The sequence below is a fragment of the Equus caballus genome, chromosome 16 (genome assembly GCF_041296265.1).
Source record: "Equus caballus isolate H_3958 breed thoroughbred chromosome 16, TB-T2T, whole genome shotgun sequence".
NCBI classification, from domain to species: Eukaryota; Metazoa; Chordata; class Mammalia; order Perissodactyla; family Equidae; genus Equus; species Equus caballus.
The window spans coordinates 75,968,899-75,985,724 of NC_091699.1; the positions used below are offsets into that span (position 1 = coordinate 75,968,899).

General features: G+C 39.1%; 1 protein-coding gene across 11 annotated transcripts in view; it reads left to right on the forward strand.

Moving 5' to 3' along the window:
- The window catches only part of TBC1D5 (TBC1 domain family member 5), a 570,404-nt gene that overhangs the window by 501,146 nt on the left and 52,432 nt on the right, over positions 1 to 16,826 (forward strand). For all 11 annotated transcript variants that reach the window (XM_070238099.1, XM_070238103.1, XM_023620885.2 and 8 more), the window contains one exon: positions 13,169 to 13,332. In XM_070238099.1, coding sequence (XP_070094200.1) covers positions 13,169 to 13,332 — 164 coding nt within the window. The remainder of the gene's footprint in view (positions 1 to 13,168; positions 13,333 to 16,826) is intronic.

Below are 16,826 nucleotides of genomic sequence, written 5' to 3' on the forward strand. Positions count from 1 at the left end.
GGTGCAGGAGATGCCACATTCAACCAAGCTCCTGTAATCCTCATGCTACTTTTCTGTTTAAAATCTGTAGTAACTCCCGTTGCCTACTGTCGACTAAAATAATCCATAACCAATCTATAAATGAAAATTTGGGTGAGTTTATTCTGAGCTTAAATTTTAGGATTGTAACCCGGGAGAGTCTTTCCACAAAGGAGCAGAGCCCTCCAAAGAAGTGGGGGTACACAGGGTGGTTATATACCCTCAAAGAGGGTGTTTCACATATGATTGAAATGTCCCTCCCACAATAGTCACAAGATTGCCCTGTCGGCACAGCACTTGATGGACACAGCAGGTAGTGGGTCTGCTATCTTGGTGGGCGTAACAGGAGGGAAGTCTATTGTCTCAAGCTGGGCGGTCACAGGTGAGCGCAGCAGTTTCTAGCCTAAGGAAAGATACTTAATCCTTAAGGAAACCCAACCTTGGGAGGGGGAGGGAAGTTGCACCTTTATCTCAAGGGCCTTTTGCTCTTGCCATAGGGAATCTCTAAAGCAGATATACAATGCATGTTCAATGGCCTCGGTCAGGCTCTTTTGGAAAGACAAGGTCAGGCTCTTTTGGAAAGTCAAGGTCAGGCCAAATTAGGTTTACACCAAATGGCTTCCTCATATATTCCAATATATCCTATTACTTGCCATTTTTATTTGTCACTACTGACAAGATAAAGGACAGACCCCTTAGAATGAGAACATGGGGCTCTTCTTGATCTAGCTGGCCCTATTTGTAGAGCCTCACCCTCCCTCCTTTCTCCCTCCTCCCAGGGCTGGATGACCAAGAGGGAAAATGAGTTCACATTGAGGGTACCAGCAACTTTTAGAAAGAATTTGTTTGATTCCCTCCTCCCCCTAGAAAACCATTGAAATAATCATCAAGTGAAAAAGAAGCAAACACGCTGTTAGACTTAATTTCATTTTACACTGATATTGGTGTCATTTTCAATTACACATGGAGGGCAAGAAGCTCCAAGGGATTTGGTCAAGCTCTGATTGAGCTAGATGTTCCTAGTAGTCGAACTGCCTTGGTGAATACTATGTTCTCTACCCAAAATGGGCCTCCCTGAGCCACCCACACACACAGGTTTTATGATTGAGCCCACACCTCTAAATGCCTGAGACAGAATGGATACTCCCTCTTTGCTTTGAGTACTGTCCTTTATATTCTGTGTTTGCTGTTCTCACCTGGGATTGCAGGTAGCTTAGTGTGTGTACAAGTCTGTATTTCCCTTCTACTGCTATTTTAGGAGCTTCTTAAGAGCTCCTGGTGTGGTCATCCCCTGTCCTCGGGGCTGGACAGAGTCTCATAGGCATTTCACGAGACCAGTCTATATAGGGCTCGTTCCCCACTGTTTGATTGTGAATGAAAGACTGTGTGCATGGCTGAGGCGGCTTAAGAATGGCCCTATAGTTAGTATATTTAAGAATGCCTTACAGTATAAAATAATTTTAAATAGTTGTCTTGGGTCAGGATTTCTGAGAAATAAACTGTGAAAGATTTATGGGTAGGAAGCTTTGGGGGAATGCCCTCAAGATCAGCACCTGGGGAGTGAAAGCAGCAGCACTGAGCTGAGGGAGGAATTGAACTACCTCGCAGTTGCTGCTGGAACCTCTGGGGCTGGGATGGCCCTCCAGAGTTGTCCACCATGAGGGAAGGGACCAGCCTTTATCCTCTGTCAGCCCAAACTGGTCACTGGATTGGAGCTGGTCCCCCGGGAAGGGCATGACCTCTCTTCAGCTCTCTTCAGCTGAGGGCTGTTTCCAGAGAGGATCTCTTGAGAGCCCTCAGCAGCCAACACTCCTAGCAGCTGGGGGAATGAGTGTCTTGGGCCTGAAAGGGTAATCTGGGAAGGGCATCACAGCAATATATTCAAGAATGTGCCTCTAAGAATAGGCTTTAAATTTTAGTGCAATAAAGGAAATGATTAATGTTGTTCTTATCAGTTAAAAACTTGAAAAGATTTATAGAGCTTCACAACCAACTGCAGCTTATTGGCTACAGGCTTGTTGAGAATACTGACTCCTCAGCTCTGCAGCTGTCCAGGAGAGGCCCAGGTGACGGAATGTCCCATGCATTTGCCCGGGGTCGCATACCAGTGTTGTCATGTTCTGTGTGTACTGGGCATGAAAAGGGCAGGAAAGCCTGATAGTCCTTTCCTCTTCTCAAGGCAAGATTACTCCTGGTGTCTAGGCTTTTCTTACAGATCTGCGGAGGAGATACTCCCATCATCCCTTTGGAGAACATGTTCTGGTGACTTCATTTCCTTAGGGTCTAAATGTTTACGTTCCCAAAGGGCACAAAAACGTTAGGAAACTAATTTCTGTAATTGAGAGGAAATATATTTTATACAGGGTTCTTGTGTGAAATATAGGCCAGGTACTTTATTAATACTACCACTCATTTGGAATTTGATAATTCAGAGATAAATTCTGATAAAAACTTACCTTAGTGTTATCTCTGAAAAGGTGGTTGCTAAGCAGAATAATAGGTACAGAAAAACCTGTGGATGTTGTTCCTCATGGGAACAAACTGCCTTCAGATTCTTTCTGGGTTGCATCCTTACTCTCACACAGTACATAATTGATAAGCATATTTATTAAAGCAGAGAGTCTAAAGATTTCTCCTAGATGCATCATCACCTTATTTTAAAATAGTTACTTAAATGTAACAACCTGAATGTTGTGAAAAACATTTGGAAAATTAGACTGTTCATTGCTTTATACCTGCACTATCCAATGTGATATCCCCTAGCCACATGTGGCCATTGAGCACTTGAAATGTGTGCTGCCAGTATGAAATGTGTCATGGATTTTGAAGATTTAGCGTGAAAAAATGAATGTCAAATATCTCGATAATTTTTTTATTTTGATTACAAGTTGGAACAATAGTAGTTTGGGTATAATGGGTTAAATAAAATAGATTATTAAAATCAATTTCACCTTACTTTTTAAATTTGAATACTAGAAACTTAAAAATTATATATATGGCTCACATTCTGTTTCTATTGAGCAGTGCCGGTGTATGCAGTCCTCTTCCAGTATTCTAAAGGGAACATCACAGACCTTTATTGTAGTCCCGCAACATGCCACCCACTATGCTCGCTTTTCCCAACAGGTGAAGCTGGTAATGACCACAGTCCCTGCTCTTGGTGAATCTGGCCTTTTGTAACACAAGTAGGGACACTGTAATTGAATACAACTGGCCGAAAAATTGGGTAGATGAGCCTATTCCCCAAATCTGGTTTATTTGGTTTTTTGGTTTCTTTTTTGCCATTTTGAATTAAGAGCTGCTTGGAGTCACCCCTGTGATACATAAATGTGATAATATGTGTTGGCATAGTCTTTAAGTTTGGACGGATCTTATGATATTGCCAGCTATATATATATAACTCTATGTCCTTAGGCAAGTTGATTAAACCCTCCAAGCCTCGATTTTCTCAGCTGTAACTACCTCATAGTGTCATTAGGATTAAGTGATATAATATGTGTAAAGGTACATACATGTGTGTGGACTAACATTTTGCAAATATTTCATTGCTGTAGTGTATTCTAATTTTCTGATTTCTTCTTCTTTAGGTAGACAGACTAGGAAAGTATGTATATAAGGGAAGTTGGGGGGAAAAAGTAGTACACAGCTATAGGACAGATAAAATCTAAAACCAAAGAAAAGCTTACTTAGTTTTATTATAATTTCTACATGGAAACGACTTATACAAACGGGGATAGCTTAAGAGTTTTTCTTTGATAATGTAATTTTTTTTAAATGGAAAATTTTCCCAGCAGGCTTGATAGAACTTTACTTATATATTGTAAATGTCTGAGAGATAGATATCATAGGTACCCCCTACCTTATTTCAGAAGTATTCAAGGCAACTAAAATTTCATAAGATTTGATATATATAAAACTGCTCACAACTATTTTTTCATTTTGGAAGGAAATGGGAAAAAGTTGTAATAGTCCACAAAATTCTAACTTTTTCAAAGAGTATAATAAAATTTAAATGATTGTACTTAGAATTTTAGATTAACTCAGAATTTGAACTATAATGTCAAATATTGAAAGTCTAAAGATCACAAGTAGGGTATAATAAGCAAAGGAATAATAAAGAGAATTTCCCATCTATTTAACTGTCCTGTATGTCAGAAGTCTGATATAGGTCTCACCAAGCTAAAACCAAGGTGTTAGGAGGCTCTAGGGAAGAATCATTTCTGCTGTTAGCAGAATTCAATTCCTTTTGACTTTAGGACCAAGGTTCCCATTTCTTGATGGCTGTCAGCTGAGGGCCATTCCCAGCTTCTAGAGGATGCCATATTGGCTCTTGGCCCTCTTCCTCTGTCTTAAAGCCAGCCACTCAGGTCAAGTCCCTCTCATGCTTCAGCTGTCCCCTTTTTCTTCTTTAGCCATGTCTCTGGCTCATGCTTCTGCCTTCCTATTCCACTTTAAGGACTCACGTGTCTGCTTTCGCCCACCTTGATAACCCAGGATATTCTTCTCATTTCAAGGTTCTTAACCTTAGTCACACCTGTGAAGTCTCTTTTGCTGTGTAAAGTAACATATTCACAGACTCTGGAGATTAAGGGCAAAGGCATTTTTGTGTCTTCTCTTTTGAGCTTTTGGGGGTAAGATATGAATTATCAAAATTGACCAAGAAGAAGTAGAAAACCTTAATAGAAGAATGAATAGAGAAAAAATCTGAAAAGTCATCATTGTAATGCCTTTATAAAGTCACTAGCACCAGAGAATTTTATAGGTAGGTGATCCAAATTTGAAGGGACAGATAAATTCAGATGTATAAGCTTAGAAAACGATGGAAGTTTTTCATTTCATTTTGTAAAAAAAGCCATGTTTTTGAGAATCAAAATGCTTTGGCTTCTTAGATTTATCTTTTTTTCTGTGGACTTTTAAAAGTAATTTGAAACTCAAAGCTGAGCAAACATTCCTTTTGTTTTAGCTATATCTTTTACCACCCCAAGGCAATAAAAGCTACGTGAGGAGTAGAGTTCCAAGGAGCAATGAGAAAATATTCATAAAAGGAAAAAGAAAAACCTAGATTTATAATAAATACTTAAATTGTTTCCCACTGTATCATCTTAGAGTAAGAAACACCTTCCAAAGGAGGACTCTAAAAACAAAACAAAAGCCATAAAGGAAAATGTAGGTGCACACACGTATATACAAAGGGCTAAGTTCCAGAATTTAGGAGAAAGTCCCCTAAATCAGCTTTTAAAAATAAAATGAGCAGAGACAATGCACATAGGACCTTCAGATGGCCTATATAAATATATTAAAAGATATTCAGCCTCACTAGTTGTCAGGAAACGTCAAGCTAACACCATGAAGTTCTCCCTTCATCAGATTAACCAAATACACAGATGAATAAAGATATATGATGTTACATTTATACGTATATATAAATATGCATATACGCACGTATGTATGTTAAAATCCTAGGAGAAAGCAATTCAGAATCATTTATCTAAATTTAAAATGCACGTACAGGGGCCGGCCCAGTGCCATAGTGGTTAAGTTCTCACACTCCACTTTGGCGGCCTGGGGTTCACAGGTTTGGGCCCCAGGCCCAGACCTACACACCACTCATCAAGCCATGCTATGGCAGCATCCCACATACAAAATAGAGGAAGACTGGCAACAGATGTGAGCTCAGGGCCAATCTTTCTCACCAAAAAAAAGCACATACATTTAGACATAGCAGTTCCATTTATATAAATTTACCTTATAGAAATAGCCAACTATTTGTACCTAAAGATATACCTCACTGGACTGTTAATTGTCACTTTGTTTGTAAAGGCAAAAACTTGGAAAAATCCTAAATGTTATTCAGGAGTGCTACAAATTTTTTTTCTTCACAGCCATTAAAAAGAGTAGGGTGGTAGGGGCTGGCCCCGTGGCTGAGTGGTTAAGTTCGCGCGCTCCGCTGCAGGCGGCCCAGTGTTTCGTCGGTTCGAATCCTGGGCGCGGACATGGCACTGCTCGTCAGACCACGCTGAGGCAGCGTCCCACATGCCACAACTAGAGGAACCCACAATGAAGAATACACAACTATGTACCGGGGGGCTTTGGGGAGAAAAAGGACAAAATAAAATCTTTAAAAAAAAAAAAAAAAGAGTAGGGTGGATTTTTATACATGACAAAGACAAATTTCCTAGACTAAGTTAAATCCAGAAAGCAAGTCACAGGGAAGGACTTTTGGGATGATAGTGTAAGGACCTCTGAAAACTTGTCTCTCTGTAAAAGCAATACGAACAGTAGCAGAAATGTCAAAAATCAACTTTTTCGGAACTCTAGAAATTAATCCGAGGATTGCAACAATTTGAGAGGCATCTATTTAAGAAGAAAATGGTTGAATCTCAGTAGGAACAGCATGCTTTGTGGCATTTTAACTTGCCCTATTCCTGCTGTCTCTCCCCAGCTTTACGATAACCTTTGATAACCAGCAGCCTGACAACCACTGGAGGAGAAAGAATGAATTTGAAGCACCCTAAAATTCCCATCCCCAGTAAATTGTCACTATTTGACCTGTCCAGCAGCTCCCTGGAGAAGCCTCATTCATAAAGCTTGTCTTTATTTGCCCTGTGCAGAGCTCACTAAGGGAGAAACCCTATCCATGGGTCATCCATCGGAAATAATCAGTGGCAGTTATTTAACATCACAGCTATCCAAGGTGGAAATGAAGCAAACAGGTAGCTAACCAAAAGCTTAACAGGAAAATCAGAGGCTAACAAAAAGCTTAAAAGGAAGATCTGAGAAATGAGATGTCCATAGAGGGGTTTGAAAAGCTCCAGTATATTCCTGGGATTCTAGAAGGCAGCACCCAAGCAGGATCATGCATATGCCCAGGAAAGACTTGAAAAGGGCATAATCTCTCAATTCTGGATGAACTTGAGGCATTGCATAGGCAGGATTGAAGGCTAAAGCCGAATTGTGAACTGCCTGCTGGAGCATTGAAAGTATGCCCCAACACACCCAGAGCCCCAGCAAAGGCTTAGAGACTTACTGGTTCGAGGCATTTAAGGAAAGGATATCTCTGTCTCTTAGCTGACCACTAAGCTAACCAAGCAGAGACTTCAGTGGCCATACACAACAAAGAATATAGACTGTGCAAAATTCATTTAGGAAAGTCACTAAAAAAAAAAATTCCAGCAAGAAAAACAAACTTGGGGGATGGATGGGATCTGATTTCCAGAGCTGCCACATTATTTTATTTAAATGCCCAATTTTCAGTAAAAACTCTAAGCTATACAAAGAAACAGGAAAGTGTGGCCCATAGACAGGGAAGAAATCAGTAAATACAAACTGCCTCTGAGGAAGCTGACACACTGGACTTGGTAGAAAAAGACTTTTACATGAGCTGTTATAAATATCTTCAAAAAGCCAAAGTAAACTGTGTCTAAAGAACTAAAGGAATGTATGAGACTAGTGTCTCACCAAATAGAGAATGTCACTAAAGAGATTGAAATTTTTTTTAAAAAAATGAAATAGATGTTCTAGAGTTGAAAAGTGCAATAACTAAAATAAAATTCACTGCAGAGGATCAACAGCAGATTTGAGCTGACAGAAGAAAATCAGAACTTGAAGCTATGTCAGTTGAGATTATCCAGTCTGAAAAACAGAAAGACTAAAGAGTGAAGAAAAATGAGCAGTCTCAAAGACTTGCAGAATACCATCAAGTATACCAACATACAGGTAATGGGAGTCCCAAAAGGAGAAAAGAGAAAGGAAGAATATTTGAAGAAATGCTGGCTGAAATATTCCACAGTTTCAAGAAAAACATTAATCTAAATATCCAAGAAGCTCAGTTAACTCCAAGCAGCATAAAGTCAAAGAGACCCACACCTAGACCCCATCACAGCCAAACTGTTAAAAACCAACAACAAAGGGAGAATCTTGAAAGCAGTAAGAGAAGAACAACCTATGGAATGTACAGGGAAACCTCAGTAAGATTAAAGAGCTGACTTCTCATTAAAAACCATGGAGAACAGAAGGCAGTAGGATGATTTATTCAAAGTGATTAAAAAAAAAAAGACTGTCAACCAATAATTGTATATCTAGTAAAACTATCCTTCAAAAAGGAAGAAGAAATTAAGGCAGTCACAGATAAACAAAACAAGAATTCACTGCTAGCAAATCTGCCCTACAAGACATAGTAAAAGGAGTCCTTCAGGCTGAAATGAAAAGACACTAGACATTAATGCAAATCCACACAAAGGGAAAGAGCACTGATAAAGATAACTACAGAGTAAATGTAAGGCAGTATAAGTGTATTTTGCTTATATCTTAAATTGTTAAGATGGTAATACTCCCCAGGTTGATCTACTAATTCATCATAATCCCTATCAAAATCCCTGGTGTCTTTTTGCGAGAAATTGACAAACTGATCCTAAAATTCATTTGGAAATATAAAGCACCCCCAATAGCCAAAACAATTGTTGAAAAGTACGAAATTGGAGAATTCACAGTCCTCAATTTCAAAACTTACTATTTAGCTACAATAATCAAAACAGTATAATACTGGCATAAACATGGGCATACGTAAATGGAATAGAGTTGAGAGCATAGAAATAAACCCTTATATTTATGGTATGTTGATTTTCAACAAGGGTGCCAAAACCATTCAATGTGGAAAGAATAGCCTTTTCTACAGTTAGCACTGAGAAAACTGGATATCCAAATGCAAAAGAAAGAAGTTGAACAACTTCCTCAAACTATATACAAAAATTAACTCAAAATGGACCATAGACTTAAATGCAAAAGCTAAAACTATAACACTCTTAAAAGCAAACGTAAGAGTAAATCTTTGTGACCTTGGATTAAGCACTGGCTTCTTAGATATGACACCAACAGCACAAGCAACAAAAGAAAAAAATAAGTAAATGGGATTTCACCAAAATTAAAACTTTTAAGCGTCAAAGGATACCATTAAGAAAGTTAAAAGATGATGCAGAGGATGGGCGAATTTTTTTCAAAACATATCTCTAAAAAGGACCTTGTACCCTGAAGAATTCTTACAGCTCAACAATAAAACAACAAATAACCCAATGTTAAAAATGGGCAAGAGATTTGAGTACACACTTCTCCATAGAAACTATACAAATGTAGACATGCACATGAAAAGATGCTCAACATCATTAGTCATTTGCAAATGGGAAAATTCAAATAAAAATCATAATGAGATACCACTTCACACACACTAGGAACGCTAAAATTAAAAGATAGCCAGTAATAAGCGTTGACAATGTTGTGGAGAAATTGGTACCTTCATACAATGCTGAGGGAAATGTAAAATGGTGTAACCATTTCAAAAGCAGTTTGGCAGTTTCTCTAGATGTTAAACCCAGCCGTTTTACTCAAGACCCAAGAGAAATGAAAAGATGTCCTCACAAAAATTTATACTTGAGTGTTCATAGCAGCATTTTTCATAATATCCAAGAAATGGATACAAGCTAAATGTCTATCAACTGATGAGTGGATAAACAAAATGTGTTATATCCATACAACAGAATACTATCGGCAACAAAAAGGAACAAAGTACTGATACATGCTATAGCAGGAATGAACCTGGAAAACACTGTGCCAACTGAAAGAAGCCAGTCACAAAAGACCACATACTGTATCACTCCATTTATATACCATCCAGAAAAGGCAAATCCACAGAGACAGAAGTAGATTAGTAGTTTGCCAGGGGCGATAGGGCAGGGAGTATTGGGAGAACTGCTACTGGGCACAAGTTTCTCTTTCTTTGGGTGACAAAGATGTTCTAAAAGTAGATGGTGATGGTTGTAAATCTTTGTGAATATATTAAAAACCACTGAATTATACACTTTTAAAGGGTGAATTTCTTTTTTTTTTTTTTTTTTTTTTTTGAGGGAGATTAGCCCTGAGCTAATATCTGCTGCCAATCCTCCTCTTTTCGCTGAGGAAGACTGGCCCTGAGCTAACATCTATGCCCATCTTCCTCTACTTTATGTGGGACGCCTACTACAGCATGGCTTCCCAAGTGGTGCCATGTCCACACCCAGGATCTGAACCAGCGAACCCCGGGCTGCCAAAGTGGAACGTGCACACTTATCCACTGCACCACCGGGCCAGCCCCTTTTTTTTTCCTTCGAGGAAGATTAGCCCTGAGCTAACTTCTGCCAATCCTCCTCTTTTTTCTGAGGAAGACTGGCCCTTAGCTAACATCCATGCCCATCTTCCTCTACTTTATGTGGGATGCCTACCACAGCATGGCTTGCCAAGTGGTGCCATGTCCACACCTCGGATCCGAACTGGCCAACCCCAGGCCGCCGAAGCGGAACATGCGCACTTAACCACTGCACCACCGGGCCAGCCCCTAAAAGGTGAATTTTATGGTATATGAACTGTATCCTCATAAAGCTGTTATTTTTTTTATAAAGGCAGTTTTCACATCTAACCAGTTGACAGTGAAAATGCATTTACATAGTAGTGGTGTAATTTTAAAAAGGGAAAATAAATTAATAGGTGGTTCCTGAGGTCTTTTTCAGCTCCAGCATTCTAGGACCATGTACCTGAGATCATTGCCATGAAAAAGTTGCCCAGGGAAGTTAAGCCCTGGAGGAGGGTGGGAGACAGATGGAGGTAGAGAAAAGAAGGTAGGAAGGTCCAGGTGGAACTGTGATGGTCAAGACCAGATGTTTCTAGGTCTTGGGACCTGTTCTTCCCTCTCCTTTCCCAGCCTCAGAGGCACCTCTACTGCCTTCAAGGCTCAGCTCCAGTATCATCCATTGCAGGTTGGATTCTCCAGCAAGCAGACCCTGAGCTGGAGTTGGAAGTACAAAAGGTTTATTGGGGAATAACATCTGTGAAAGGAAAAGAGGCAGAAGCAGGACTTGGGAGGGGAGAATGTTGTCAGACCATTATGCAGACCTCTCAGAGGTCTCTGCATGCTCCCCAGGAAACTGCAGCCAGAATTTCCTATTAGAGCAGCCCCGTGATGAGCGGAAATGGGTAGGCCCTTTGCTACAGTCACAGGTGGGAGTTAAATGTGAAGCTAACTTTATAAAAAGAATCACTTTATTGAGATCTAATTCATATACTATAAAACTCACCTTTTTAATGTATGTAATTCAGTGGGTTTCACTGTATTCACAGAGATGCACAACTATCACCACTGTCTTATTTTGGAATGTTTGGAGTTAAACCTGACTCCTCTCTTTCTCTCATACCCCTATTGGATTCTTCAGTAAACCTAGCCTTTTTTGTCCAGAATCTGAGCACTTCTCGCCACCGAGCTATGATCATTCTGCTTGCTTGGAGCTTTGCAGTGGGAAAAAGTGATTTCCCTGCTTTTGTTTTTGCCCTGTCTCACCCCTAATTCTATTCTCAACACAGCAACCAGGGTGATCCTTTTAAAATCAAGTCTAATCATGTCATTCCTCTGCTCAAATCCTCTAGTGGCTTCCAGTGGCTTCCCTTCTCAGAGTAAAAGTAATCAAAATTGTCCGGAAAGCCCTGCCTCCCTGCCTGCTCTCACACCTCCTCTCCTACCCCTCCCCTCATTCTTAGCTGTAGCCACACTGGCCACCTTGGTGTTCCTCAGACAAACAAGTTCCTGCTTTGGGGCCTTTGCACTGCTGTTTCTTCATATTATCTGCAAAGCTGGTATGTCATCTTCTTCAGGTTTTTGCTCAAATGTCAGTACACCTCAATTCTTAGTGACACCTTCCCCGACCATCCTATTTAAAATTCGACTGAGACTCGCATCCCCCTTTACTGCTTGATTTTTCTCCATGGCACTTGCTACCATCTAAAATCATATATATTTTACTAGTATATTTATCTGTCTTCCTTCACTAGAAAGTAAACTCCTCAAAGGATGGGATTTTTGATGGTTTTAGTTTCCACTGTCTCCCTGCACCCATAAGTGTCTGGCGCTTACTAATGGTTGAATGAATGCATACACACACAAGGTATTTTGCTAGGTCCTTAAATGCCCATAACAATCTCATGGGAGTATCCCCATTGTGTAAGTGAGACCTGCATGGGTCTGGCTGCAGCCAGTTCTCTATACCCGCCTTCTACACCACACCACCCTCTCCACAGGCCTCACTAGAGCCCTTGCTTCTGTCGGAGGGAGCTTTGTGGCTCCAGACCTCTCAGGGAAAAAGGCACTGCTGGGGAATCACAGATGAAATATCCTCCTCTAATGTGGGGACAGGTCTAGAAAGAGGCCCGTGACCCAGTTGTCTTAGTGCCATCAAGTTAATTCCGACTCCTAGCCACCCTGTGTATAGCAGAGTGGAACCCTGCCCAGTCTTTTTTGCACCATCCTCACAACTGGCGCTTTATCCACTGCGATTTGCAGGGTTTTCGTGGCCAATTTTTTTGGAAGTGGATGGCTAGGTCCTTCTTCCTAGTCTGTCTTAGTCTGGAAGCTCTGCTGAAACTTTTCCACCATAGGTGACCCCACTGGCATTTGAAATCCCAATGGCATAGCTTTCTACATCACAGCAACATGCAGCCACCACAGTTTGACAAGTGACAGATGGGTGGTGTGGTTCCTTGACTAGGAAAGAAACCTGGGCTACAGTGATGAGAGCACTGAATCTTAACCACTAGACCTTCAGGGCTGGTTCTGTGAACTTGTGCCTTGTCCCTTTTCTGGATGCTTCTACCATAGGCCAAGGGTAGTCTTATGTCTGTTCTGCAATTAATGAGAAGGAAAGAGACTCTTTTGAAACATTAGTGAAGGATTTAGATTTTTTTTTTTTTTTTTTTTGATATTAACAATATAATATGCACTATAATAGTTTCTGGTTTCTATTATTAAGGACGATTCCATTAGTTAAGATAAGGGAAAATCCAGTCATTTAACCTATGATTTCTAAAAATTGGATTTTTTTAGTTTTTTTATATGTATGCAACACTTGGTATAGTGTAGTATAAGTTACATGTAGAAAACTAGAGCAGCACTTCGTCGTTTTAAAAAATTGGCAGCTATTCTGATACATAAAAATGCATGCATTTTAATATTCCATTGTGTCATTATGATGACAGTGTGAACAAAGTATCATAATTGATCATTTATCAAAAGCGGTAAATTCAGTAGCTTAGTGAAAGAGTCCGGTGTTTTGTTATTGATACTTAATTTTCCTTACAGGACAAAGTTCTAAAAACCTCAGTTCATCTCCAAGCATTGAGAGTTTGCCTGGAGGAAGAGAATTCACTGGCTCCCCACCTTCATCTGCTACTAAAAAGGATTCCTTTTTTAGCAACATCTCCCGTTCCCGCTCACACAGCAAAACTATGGGCAAAAAAGAATCTGTAAGTATTTGAGGACGGTTTTCTTTTTATCCTTCATTTTCTTCTAGAGCACTGCATTTGTTAAAGCTTCTTTAGTGCCTAGTTTTATAAAGCTCTTAAAATTTTTATGGACTAAAATGAATTCTTTCATCAAAAATATTTTAATTTTGTTATAATTTAGTAATATTTTAAGGCCTTGGGCTGTATTACACAGGGGGAAAAGGTAGCATCAATTTAAAATAAGTTGAACCCCAAATCTCAATCCTTTTTTCCTCTACAAATGCCTTTCTGTCAAAACCAGTTTTTTCCTAAAATTTAACATACAACATTTTACTAAATAATAGAGTAAGATTCTTAAAGCAAACCACGCTGTTTTTTTCAATTTTAAGTATTTCTTGAAACTTAAAAATAATTATTCTACCACTTGTTTTAAAAAGATATACAAATTACATTTAAATTATGGCATATTACTCTCTAAGATCCTTTGTATACGTTGCTCAAAAGGACACATCAAAAGCATATCAACTACTTTATAAATCTAGTCATATCTGAAATTTTTTAAGCCAACTTCACAAGAAATAGAACATTTAGCCACATTTGATAACTAGTTCAACACGTAATATTCTAATATGAGGAATTCATCTGCCCACTGGAAGAGGATGCAAATGTAAGATATTACAGAAAAGGATCTAGCTGTTGCTGAAATAATCCTAAATTAGGGGAAAAAATGCCTGTAAAACCTTTGAGGGATAATTATTTCTGGTACATAGACTAGAGACCAGCATGATGTCTATCTGTATGACCTTGGGCAAGACACTCTGCTTCCTGGTGCTTCCACCACGTCATCTGCAAATTAAACAACACACTTTGCTCCCTGAAGGGAAGAGTTCACTACATAATCTCTTGGGGTCCCTTTCAATGTGAAGGAACTGTGATTCTCTAATTTGTAGAAAAGCAGAATGGAACTTTCGTATAAAGATGACAGCTTTAATGTAAGCAGTTAGCTCTGCTCCCTCTTAAACTCCACTCCAAGGACAGTTAGGGTGATTAAGGATAAACCCTCAAGGAATAAGAAAACGGGATAGAAAACAATAGCAACAAAATTTTGTTACTTGGAAAGCAGATGTTAAGTGGTAACTTAGCAGTTTAAGAAAACTGAATGCTAAGTCAGCAGTAGGTAAAAACCAAGAAGCAACTTGATTTAAATTATAAAATCCTCTGGAAGCTCGAAAACTGGAAATGAGGTTAAGGTAGAACTGAAGACATGAGGATTGGTCAGGAGTCTCTTCAAGAAGCAGTTAGATTCCCTTCCCCACTCTGGCAGAAGACTGGAGGTTTAATTCTCTGGAAAGTGTAAAACGGAATGTCTCTGGACTGAGAGAGAACAGGTGCATTGAAGTATGGGACTACCCTACTGGAAAAGGGAGATGAATATATTTAAATACTGAATTTGAGATCCCCAGGCCTCACCCAACTTGCTTCCCCGAAGACCCATATGTATATCCCTAGAGTTTCCTCTAGGCACAAATTAGAAAAAAGAACATAGTGACCTTAGGCGTTCTCCAGGGAAACGGCTAGCTCACTTTACAGTGAACCCAGCCATCACAGCCCCATCCAAGCACAGAACTTTTCTTAGCTTTTAGTTCACACTATTTTATATGAGCAAGACAGCCAAGGATCATCAGATGCTTGAGGAAAGCATCTGATAGTGAAAGACAGAAAAAACAAACAGAAAAAAGCAACTGAGAGGAAACAAGTCTACACAGGAGAAAAACCCTTCAGAAAAAATGTCCATTCAGAGAATAACAAAAGCTATTAGAAATTAAAATATGGCATCTGAAATGCAAAACTCGGGGAAAGAGCTGGAAGATAAAGTTGAGAAAATCTGCCCAGAAAGGAGAATACAAGACAGAAATGGGAGATAAGAGAGAAAAATAGAAAAAATTAGAGAAACAACCCAGGAGGTTCAAAATCTAAAAAATAGGAGCTCCAGGAAGATAGACAGAAAATGAAAGGAAAGAAATAAGCAAAAATACAATTCAGTAAATTTTTCCACTAAGGAAAGACCTGAGTTTTCAGATTTAAAGTCCATAGAAAATCCCACACAGGTGAAAACAAACCCATACTGAGACACATTACTGAAAAAGTTCAGAACTCTGGGAACAAAGAGATTTCCTACAAACTTGTAGAGTTAGGGGAAAGGAAGATTTCCAACAAGGGGCTAGGAATTAAAATAGCTGTAAATTTTGCATAGCAAGACTAGAAGCAAGACAATGGAGGAATACCTTCAAAGTTCTGGGAGAAAATTTCTTCTAAACTAGATTCAACACCTAGTCAAACTAATTAAGTGTGAGGGTAGAATAAAAGTACTTTCAGACAGTCAAGATTCAAAAAATTTATTCCCATGCACCCATTCTCAGAATCCACTGGAGGGTGTGCTCTAAGAAATGAGAATGAGAAATACATGAGAACAAGGAAGTTGAGTACCAGAGCAAGACAAAAAGAGTCCTCAGAAGAATAATATAGGGAGATCCCAAGACTATATATAGCACAGCTATTTAGCAGGTCCAGAGAGCAACAGCCAACCCAGATTGGAGCAAGTCAGAAGCTTCCAGAAAGTGTTCTCCAAAAAGATGAAATTGGAAGAATGACTAATATATTTGAACAAGTTGAAAGATTTATACAACTAGGGGTACATTTGGGTTTGAATTAGTGATAACTTTATAAAAACTAAGCCATTAAAACACAGGACAAGTGGTAATCCAAAGAAAAACAGAGTGTACAAGAAAAGAAAGTATATAATAAACTTTGTAACTGAGCGATGACTAGAATTTACAGACATTACAGTGTAAGCCTATTGACTATTAATCTAATCAAATCATGATAAAATTCTGTTGAGCAGATGGGGTGTGGGAGCTGTGATTTTGCATGGGGAAGAGGAGGGAGCAGGTGATGGTAGTCAGTAGAGCTAAATCTTCATCTTCCATAGTGGAAAATCAGTGTATACTACTCTAGAAAAATCAAGAAGTAGCAATATAAGCTAGAGATATAGAGATGAAAAAATAGGAGTAAAAGAATTGAAAGTGGTTGCTTCTGGAGAGCAGGAAGTGGAGCATGGGGCTGTGTGCACTGTTTTTCATAACATGCCTTGTAGCACCATTTGACTCTTCAAAGTGTTACATATAAAACTTAGATTAAAAATAACTAAAAATTACAACAAAAATAGAATGTATTGGCATAATAAATTAGGAGATGTCTGCCTGTACCAAGAACATGTCTATGAAGAACGAGAATAAGGAATAACAAATGAGAAAGGCATATGGAGACATGTTTCATTTGCATTTCATCATATTTTGGTGGCATATGGATTAGTCTACAACACCAATTAATTACTCTTCTTTATGGTGATACTGTAACTTAAAACTGAGAAGTTGAGCAAAAATAGAAATAGAGTCTAAGTCTAACTCCCTCTGGATAGACCTGCTGTGAACCAAGAAACAGACTGCCAAATTATT